Source organism: Anticarsia gemmatalis, chromosome 23 (genome assembly GCF_050436995.1).
Source record: "Anticarsia gemmatalis isolate Benzon Research Colony breed Stoneville strain chromosome 23, ilAntGemm2 primary, whole genome shotgun sequence".
NCBI classification, from domain to species: domain Eukaryota; kingdom Metazoa; phylum Arthropoda; class Insecta; order Lepidoptera; family Erebidae; genus Anticarsia; species Anticarsia gemmatalis.
Genome location: NC_134767.1, coordinates 4,915,817 through 4,926,304, shown reverse-complemented (window position 1 = coordinate 4,926,304; position 10,488 = coordinate 4,915,817). Strand labels below are relative to the sequence as shown.

Sequence of the window (10,488 nt, the reverse complement as noted above, 5' to 3'; positions counted from 1 at the left end):
CACATTGGTCACCGAGTTAACCTTTTGTTTTAATATATCGATAGTTTTTGTAACTAATATTTTCTAATATGGAAGACAGAAACAAGAAGTTAAACGTAGCATTCATAATATAAGAACAATACCTACTTAATCCCTGGAGTACCTAAAAATACAGAAAGGTACCTCGTGGATTTAGCACATGCATTAATATTTACCTGTAGGGAAACGTGGAACGTGACCTTTATGTTTATTTGACAGACTGTCAAAACTAAACTGACGTTTCGCTGTTTACAAAATCGCATGTGTGCCGTGCTGTTATACGATTACTTTGGTTATTTTATATCAGAATAATTTGCAATCAAGATAATGCCAGGTCCTGACTTGCTATCAAATCAAGGTCTTCGCCTGGACGGCCGAAGACCTAACGAGTTGCGTCGCATTATATGTAAGCTGGGTGTTTTTACACAACCCGATGGAAGCGCTTATTTAGAACAAGGGAATACTAAAGTTTTGGCGGCTGTTTATGGACCACATCATGTAAGTTAAACCCCATACAAGTAATCCAAGCTACGATATATTACACAGAGCCATTCACATCCCTTTTTTATGTCGTAGCTGTAGTAGTAATTTTGACTTAATTAATCTCAGATGCTTATTCATAAATTTGTTCTAGTTACATTATACAGCATTGGCTTACTTTTTCAGGCCGCTAAATCAAAGAGTTTACAAGATGGAGTGGTTGTTAATTGTCAATACAGTATGGCCACATTTTCAACAGGTATTTAGAAATTATTTTTTAAGGAGTAACCAGCTTTACTGTAAGACTATTGACATATAGGTACATGGATGTCTTTGTATTCTTTTAAGGTGAAAGAAAGAATCGGCCACGAGGAGACCGCAAGTCTCTAGAAATATCAATGCACCTAAGACAAGCCCTCACTGCAGCTATCAAGACAGAGTTGTATCCACGATCTCAGATAGACATTTATGTTGAGGTTTTACAGGTAAAAGAGTTAGTGTTCAATAAACACAGCAGGGCTGTGTGGTGTACCACGGCCACTGAGCTTGGGGGGCCCCCGGACACTATCTACTACTACACCATCAATAATCTTTTTTTTTATTGTCTTGTATTTAAAGTGTAGGTAGATTATTTTGCACCAAGGCCCTAGACTACTTGTATATATTATCATAATACTTACTTTTTAGTTTAGTTATCTTATCTTATCTTTACTGTTGCATGTGCAGATATTTTTTTATAATGAGGTACATTTTTCATTTAACTCTTGAGTGTTACCATACTACAAATATGTATTGTTTCTTGCAAAAAACATAAAAGCCTTTCATTACAAAACATTTCAGTAATATGTAAATAATGTGTATTTTATTTTCCCTAGGCTGATGGTGGCGCATTCTGTGCAAGTGTCAATGCGGCGACTCTCGCGTTGATCGACGCCGGTATTCCGTTGCGTGCGTACGCGTGCGCTTGTTCCGCGTCCATGGCCTGGCTCAATGGTGAACCAGAAGCTTTAGTTGATGTTGGACATGTTGAAGAGGCGGCTGGTGGTGTTGTGCTTACTGTTGCCAGTTTACCTAGCACAGGTAAGTGGAGTGTTACCAGTCTACACTATAACTTCATCCCTTAGGTGCTTCCAGTTTGAAGGGTTTTTCTCTCATGGAATTTATTTTTTAGTAAAGGAAACTTGAGTGTTTTTTTTAATACAGATCTTTGTTATAGGGAGCATAGGTTTGCTAGAACAATCCCATAGACTTCACATGGATTATTTCAACATTGTGATGAGTAGAGCAATGCAAGGCTGCAGAGATATTGAGGTAAGATTGTTACATCTTTTTATGATAAGATGTGGTCATCAAGCGAAATACATACCAAAGTCGACGTCCTGCCGACAATACCCGGCGGCATACGTTCAGAAGCGCGACAGGTCGGCGGTTTTGGCGTGTATTACGCTATAAGTATAACAATCTAAGTATTGGCATGTGTTGTGCTTAGTTGCCTTGTCGTATTTATTTTGTGTAGTTAATTTTGCCATTATATTTTTAGGTAATTTTGGATAAAGCTGTGAGGGAACATTTGGCAGAGGGATGGACCAAACAAGATGTTGTCACTATATGAAATAAACATTTTTCTTTTAAAATTGTATTTAATTATAAACATGCTTCATTCATGCCTCCACTAGAATGAAAGAAAGAAAACAAACAAAATAGACTTACATATTTATTAGAGATCTGAACAAAATAAGAAATTAAATTATATGTACAGTCTATGTTAAAACTAACTAAATTAGAGGTAAGTTAATAGGTACACACTTTTTCCATTACTTTGCTTATTGTATGGTGAACAAAAAACTTATTTTAGAATCGAAACATTCTATGGCAAACGAAAAAGTGACGTAACATAGAGTCAGCAAATAAATGTTACAGCAATAGCCAGCAGAACTAACGCAAAAAAGAAAAGAAAAATAAATATACTTTTTTAAATATCGGATGTTAATATCAGTCCATCCGTTCCTGTGATTGCACACACGAAATAAATAAAATGTAACTTTGAATAAATAAAACGAAGTACTATATTGTACTCAATGAAGTCCTCATTGTACAAAATCCTACAATATTGCACACAAGGGACATACTAATCCAAAATAAATATTGCTTCGTCCAAAGCCTTTGTTAAAACGGTTATTAATATTTATTATTATTTAAAAATGTATAAAACTTTCGACATTACCGCGTAACATAATTGCAACATTTTAAAACAACTTTACCATATAAAATATGCGTATCATATGACAATGCGAACAACCAACGTTGTTTTTAAGACCAAAATATTATTATGGGATATAAAAAATGTTATCTTAATACACTGAGTTGCTAAGGCACTCATCTACAATTATCATCTATATATAGAAAAACTTTATGCGTAAGCAAAAGAGAAAAAAAATGTGGGCATTTAAAAAAAATCTCGTCCATCGCGTTACATGCAAAACAAATATCTCTCAATTCCAAAGGAGACTTAACCTAGTTGTATAATACGAATAAATGTTTTGTCACATCCCTATGGCTCATTATGTAATGCTATCGAATTAGCGACGAGACGGCTGGACACCGCAGCAGGGTGAAAGGACGTAGTGTAAACAATGCCTACATACCGTCAATTCTTTGTATAAAAAAATATAAGACTACGTCCTATATGTGATGCTGTTAATTACTTTGACAAAAGTCTTTAAAAAAAATTGACTATGTTAAACTAAAATTGCACTTTCCTATAACCGAGTGATGTTCATTAACTGCTTGGGCCTATCAACAATAACAACTGTAAATAAATAAAGGTATATATGTTGTATAAAGAATGGACGCCGTCCGTTCACGTTGTTCGGATCGCTAACCCGAGAGCGGCTTACGACACTAAACGACAGCTATGGTAGAAAAGTCTAAGCTTTAATTGTGAACATGTGACCGCAGTCGTTAGTTGGCCGCCACGGGCTCTGGCGCCGCCGATACTTTTTGACTAGGATCGCCCGCTGCCACATCTGTAATACAATCAATAGTACATATTAATTATTTAGACTTCAATAGCAGCATAAACTTATTTTACAGAAATACAATATTATAACAGCATAACGTAATCAAATTAATCAAGTTATGATGTAGGAACATTGCTCAATATATAATATTGATCAATAATTTAGTTGCCTAAAAAAATATTGTTGTAGTGTAAACAAACCATTGCTAGTCTTGTTAGGCGAGTTGTGTGGCGAACTGTTCTGCGACTCACTGGTGCTGCCCTCTGCCTCACCCGTCTCACCCGCTGACGACGCCGCCTGACAACAAACAACACAAAATATAGCACACATCAACATCGACCTTTTCAAATCTGTACAGTCTAGGCAACTTCTTTCTATGTAAAAAATATATTATAACCTTAGTGGAATAAAATACATACCCTGTTTTTATTCCTAGGAATTCTAGGTTTAGGACCTTTAGGCTCTTTGGCAGGGTCGAAATGGCAGTCAAATATCTCAATCAGTTCTTTTATGTCTTCTTCTTTGGCCGAGACAGTCAGCCCAGCGAGTTGCTTCTCTAAACCTGTACATAGAAAACTTTATTAGAATCATCCATGATTACTCCACAACATACCATTTTAAATCAAGTCAGAATAATCTACATAAACATATAGTATCTTTTTTAGAATGGGATGAGTAAGCTAATCTATAATAAAGTTTATAAACGCTGTAAGCGTACCTTCCAGCTTCTGGTCCTGCCACGCGTCCTTGAGCTGGTCGTAGAGCAGGCCGGCGTCGGCCAGCAGGCGGCGCAGCTGCGTCACGCGCTTGCGCTCCGGCCGCGCCGAGCGCAGCAGCGGCGCGAACACGGGCCGGAACGTGTTCTGTCTGCACCGGGCACATACACATACACGTGTCACTTACACTCATTCTATATATATATTATGAACATTTATGAAGGAAGGCATTATTACATAGTTAAGCTAAACGGCGAAGATTACCACTATCTACCAGACTAACTAATCACTACCAAATTAGTGGCGTCAGCTTATTGTCGAAATGAAATCAGAACTCCTTCCCAATTTTACGGCGATGGCGAAATCCGCCAACCGATCCGGTTGGCGGATTTATTTATAGGATATCGAAGGTGAATAGTAATGATCAAGGCACATCTCAAGATGAAGGAAGATACAAAGGTGTACAAATTCGTCAACTAATGTATCTTCAATAAGCGACTTCTGTAGTGGAATCTAGTGGCTACGGTCTACAGAGCTATCTCGCTGAATATTTATGCTAACATATTTGAATCAAGGCTTTACCTTTCCAACAGTTTCTTAAGAGTGGCAAGCGCCTCGAGCTCAGTATGCACGGGGCGCGCCCAGGCACGTGCGGTCTCCACCATATCCTTACTAGCTGAGACACCTTCGCCGCCCGCACCTACTTCTTGCTGCTCACCTGCGCAAGTTACAACACGTTAAATATATATTCATTCGATTTACATAAAAAGCCCTTGACGAAGTAGTATTACGGATTTTGGTATTAATATGACGAATCGGATATCGGTCTTATGTTACATAAGGCCCAGTTTGTCAGTTAATTTTAAATACAATTATTTAAATATGCAATGTTATGCAAATTGTATTCAAGTTTCAAAGAATTGTGGGTCATTTCAGTCATATTATTATGATTATTGTAGAAATCACATGAGTAATAAGACTGAAACAATGGCATTCCAATGAAAAATGGGATACATTTTTGTCTAGATAATTCTTGTTCTTTCCTGTAATACCAATAACTAACAGGAAATATAATACATATATTATTATTATTTCCGACGTGATAATAATGGAATTCGAGTGTGTATTTTTTTTATCTTTTTCCACAAATACCTATAATAGTAAAATTAGATTTTGCCAAACCACCTTCATAGTTTTATTCTTTAAGTTTCTAAGTTATTAATGATATAGTGCATACCTTGTGCAAGGTGCTCAACAATCCTATAGGCGGCCGTGGCTCTCTCCAAGGCACTATCTACGGACAAAGAGTCGGCGTCGAGTAGAACTCTCGCCAACACTCTCAGCGACACGGACTTCACCGTCGCCTTACACTTGTCCGCCGCTAAAGCGTAGCTATCCGCGAAACCGGCTACTATGGATTTGAAACGGTCGAGAAGCTTGTACCTGTGAAATAAAATTAGTTTCACTAAATGTTTGAAGTTCGAAAATTGTGTAACATTTACACTGCATTGCTGTATTATTTACTCATGATAACAATATCAAGGTCATAACTATGCTGGTTTTGAATTTAATTGTTTGCCAAATACACATAAAAATATCCTTTCTTCCCTGTATGGAAATAACTAGGTATACATATTATATTTTTAGACTATAGCTTCCTTTTGAAATTATCAAAATTTGTCTTTAAATTGGAATATGCATAGCTAATTCAAATGTTTATAATTTCATAGTCGTGTTTTTCGTATCATGCCTATAATTATCTTAAGGTTGAAGTTAATGTAGACACTAGATAGTTTGTACAAATATTACCAAACTATGTTTGTCATTGTTATAACTACATGTTTCTATATATTCGTGAATAGTTTTATTTACCTAGTGAGTGCTTCGAGCAGCATGGTGGGGCTAAGGCGGCGCGGCTCGTGGTAGATAAGGATGACGCTACCATCACCCTTCTCCTTCTCCAACCAATCCAAGAAGTCCGACAGCGCAGATATTTCAGACTTTGTTTTTAATATCTGAGAAATAAAATAGTCAAAATGTAAAATATCGTGAAAAACATTGGTTTCATTATTCATTTATAGTCAACATTTTGAACACTTGTGAAAACTCCAAAAGTACAGTAGATACATTTATCAATCAAAAATGATGTTCATTAACCAGTCAGTTAGAATGTTGTATGTACATTAGTGACTCAAAAATCTCAGTTCTCTTTAATTACCAAAAACCTTAGTATTTTTTCCCTTCTTCCGCGCATTCACAACATATCCTATTTAACACGTCTGTGCTTACCTTATGAGTATTAGTATCTTTGAGCATGCGGTACCGTCCAACGGTGACCACGCGCACGTTGTGACGACGGCGCGCGCCCGGGTTCAAGTCCCCGTACGGCATTATGTACTGCGAGTACGACTGCTTCGGCGTATACGCCGCAATCTGACATATCTGCAACAACGAACATGCAATATTACAACAACAGTAATCAATCACCAACAATCAGTCTAAGTATGTCTTAAGAAAGAACTAAGTTGAAAAACAGATTCAGCAGAAGTTACTAAACATTCCTACGCGATTATTATAAAAAATAATTTTGCCGTAAATTGACAACAGTAAGTCAAATAGATAAGTCAAGATTGAAACCTTTAGGTCCTTTCTAGGATTTGGAGGTCGTTGATCCTAGCTCCTATTGTACAATCCAATACCTCTAAGAATGTCTTAAGATATTTGTTATTATACAAAGTGGTATTTATCAACGCGCAAATATTTGTTTCTAATCCATTACTTATGTAAATAGAATGCTGCTACATTCCTCTAAGTCTCGTGGTCTTAACGAAAATAGAATCGCATTATCAGTGTTGTGTAAGTAACAAAGTAATCTCCACCTTTGAACTTTGCAACACTAACCAAAACCTTGCAAGGCTACATGAGTAACATAACATTTTATGCGCGTTTACTAAGAGTGATAACAATGTGCTTCTATTTTGCAGTCATGTGTATGTGCATTTATTTAAGTTTTTAGTAACACAGTTTATTACAAAAACACGTGTTTAGTTATCTTGTTTTTATATTCTGGAAACTAATCCTTGGTTTTAAACTAGCAAAGTCCGGTATGATACGATCGAATACAGTAAGCGAACATTCTTACGAGGACTTGAGAGTTTGCCTTGTATTCATATTCTGCTAGAGGTAAGAAATGAGTTTTGTTCACAAAACACAATATCTGACCTTGAACCGGCACAAAATCCAGGAACGCAGTCATGTCGTAAATACTCGTAGATGGCAACGGGATACCCACATCGAAGTGTTCAGTTCCGAAGCGCATAGGTACCTAATATAACTAGTTACCATCAGTTATGTGAAACTATTCAGATAAAGCGATACGAACGAGACATTGCAATGACTGTATTTTATCACAAAGCCGTGAATTGAAATCACAGGTCAATGTTCTATTATCGCGGTCAAAAAACTGCACGAAAAATCTGTGTCTACATTTAGCGTTATTATCACAAATAATAACGACAGCCTGACTAGTTATGAGATAAATTGAGATTAGCTTAGACCTTATTAGAAATTTGTAAAAGTCAGCTTAACTGGCGCAAGTACTCATCGCGAACTTATAGGTATGGGTGTAAAATTCCCGTTGATTTTATGAGTATGTTAAACAAGTCACAATAAGACAACAGAATTTGTTAAGTTCAGATTAAGTCATAAATCTCCTAAGCTGAAATGCACAAATTAAAAAAGCATGACTATATTTTCCTTGGAAATACAACTTTTGATGCTGATGTGTAGATGATGTTCTCTGATCATGAAAATGATTTCAGTGAGAAAATACCACATACCTCATCAATAAGTCTCCTGCCAGTAGTATCCATGTCCCATCCGACGAGCGCATACTTGCCGGGCGGCAAGCCGGCAGGTTTCTCGGCGAGCGCCGGCGGCAATTCCGCCGTCGTCTCCAACTCGCCGCCATTCACCTTCGCTTCAGACACCATTGCCATGTAATCTATGTTACACTGTTGAACATACAATAATGTTACACTACATTCACAAAATAGAAAACTGTTTATTTGTAAAACCTTTCCTCTATAACAGTTGTTTTCAACAAAAAATAGTTTTATCAGATAAAAGATTGATGCCTACATAATGCAGATAATACGCGAGTTGAACGACTTTTGATCCTGAAAATATGTTTCCAATGTATGATGTATGGAAACTTTTAATCCTGGTAATCCATTAAGGTTAAACAAAGATAACTACTTATTGGTTGTATTTTGATAGTTTGTAGGTGGCATTTGATAAATATCTATGAATAGTTTGTAGGTACATAGTAAAGTCTTATCTTTATGTTACAAATAAGACTATTTTCTTTAAGCCCTTTTGATTAGTAAAGTAAAAATATAAGGAAGATACTATAATATTGCCACTTGTTATGTCTAACCCACATGCCTTACTTGCACCAATGATATTAAGGGGATTTCCACAGATATCTGACAATAAAATTATGAATTCAGGGAATTCCCCTTAAAATAGAATTATAACATGCATATTTATTTAAGTTATACAATAATATTCATTGCATTTACATCATATCTAAGATTATAAATCCACAAACTTGAATATAAATATTGAATGCTTGTTAAGCATTAAGTTCTGGTATCAGTTTAAAAAAATACACCACCAGTCACTACAGTGATAGTAATTCAAAAGGATACCTACATAAATTATCATCATAAAAGTGATATGCAAATGGGTCAAGGTTAGGGGTCCGACAGTCAAAATATTACCCTGGTCAATAAGAACACCTTTGCACATAAAAAACTATTCTGAAAGTATTACATACAGAACATCTCGAGTACACGGGACATTTACAAAGACTCAAAAAGACCCAAAATTCTTTCCTTACAATGCTACAATGGAATGCTTTATTGAAAAGAACATTTATGATCCGGTTCTCCCTTTTACATATTGAATAAGTCCCCAACAGGTAATTGGCAGGTTGATTTTAGGGTGAGGGTAACAGGTAAACACTTGTGACTGTTTTTCAATAGGGTTTAAAGACAAGTGCATAAGCTTCTATTGTGAAATGACTATATTATTTTTGTGTTTTCACTTTTGTAACTATTGAACATGTTAGTTGTTTCTGGGACTTGTAGCATTGATTTAATAAACATTACACCTGAAAAGAATTTTAATGGACAGAATTGTGTACTACAGTCATGTTGACAGACTTATGTTAAAACTACCTACTTACATATTGGAATAAAAAATGATCTAATACTTAATTAATGTTAAATTATAACCAGAAAATGCTTGAAGTGTTAACTTTATCTGTCATACTTATAAATACCTACAGTGATAAATATGCTACCTACATGATAAAAATGAAGGTATTTATAATATTTTAAGTGCATTCTAACAATCATGAACTGAATTATCGTACAAATCTAAAACGAGTAGAAATTAATCAAATGAAAATACGAAAAAACATTTGTTGCACAGGTTACAATATATAAATAAATAGGTGTATAGATAAATAAAGACATACCTACGCGCTCTCATATGAAATAAATAATTTAAATTAATACTTTATGTCGTCTATGTTGTTGTTCTAAACGCCGAAGTAGCGCGACTGCAAAAAAAAACCGGCGCCCAAAAATAATCGATCATGTGAAAACAAAATAATTACGCTGAACATAGACTATAGCTCCCGATGAATGTGTAATAAAATATATTTCTACGAACTCCCTATCTTTGCTAAACTCATCGCGTAATATATTTTAACCTTAAAATAAACGTAAAATAAAGAAAAATTAAAATATAGGACACGTGGCGGTCTTTTTCTAGAGACATTTTGCCCCACCCCAGCACGTCAAAATAATTTCAATTTCATACTTACAACCTAAAAGGCGTGATGATTGGATGTTTCCAAACAATATCTGTTTACAGGAGACTTTTGCGACGTCCCGCTAACGCTGCAAAGTAAAATAATTTGGTAAAAATATCACAAAATCTCAGCACGTGTGCGGCAAATGGCAAACCGCAATAGTGAGTGATGTGAAAAATTATTTGTATGCCGACAAGAATTCGATAAAATCGAATTTTACAAAAGATTTTGCATAGCGACGATTTGTTTGGTAATAACAATTAAAGTTAAAAATAATGTCTTGAACACTTACGTTGCGAGATAGTCCGATAATAACTCGTTTGTTTTACGTTTGACAAATTGACGATTAATAGCAGAAATTTCAAAAACA

General features: G+C 35.6%; 2 protein-coding genes across 2 annotated transcripts; one reads left to right on the top strand and one right to left on the bottom strand.

Annotated features, from left to right (window-relative positions):
- Positions 1–241: 241 nt before the first annotated feature.
- Positions 242–2,132, top strand: Ski6 (exosome complex component Ski6). Its single transcript, XM_076130158.1, has 6 exons — positions 242–516; positions 685–757; positions 847–983; positions 1,374–1,578; positions 1,715–1,809; positions 2,039–2,132. Exons 1-6 carry the CDS (start codon positions 346–348, stop codon positions 2,108–2,110), a joined length of 753 nt encoding a protein of 250 aa, XP_075986273.1. The 5' UTR covers positions 242–345; the 3' UTR covers positions 2,111–2,132.
- Positions 2,133–2,199: 67 nt separating this feature from the next.
- exu (maternal protein exuperantia) lies at positions 2,200–10,290 on the bottom strand. Its single transcript, XM_076130155.1, has 10 exons — positions 10,131–10,290; positions 8,074–8,247; positions 6,524–6,676; positions 6,107–6,249; positions 5,472–5,677; positions 4,817–4,952; positions 4,237–4,385; positions 3,938–4,080; positions 3,719–3,815; positions 2,200–3,524 (listed from the first exon to the last, which is right to left on the bottom strand). The coding sequence occupies exons 2-10, from the start codon at positions 8,230–8,232 to the stop codon at positions 3,460–3,462; spliced, it is 1,251 nt and encodes a 416-aa protein (XP_075986270.1). The 5' UTR covers positions 8,233–8,247; positions 10,131–10,290; the 3' UTR covers positions 2,200–3,459.
- Positions 10,291–10,488: the final 198 nt, after the last annotated feature.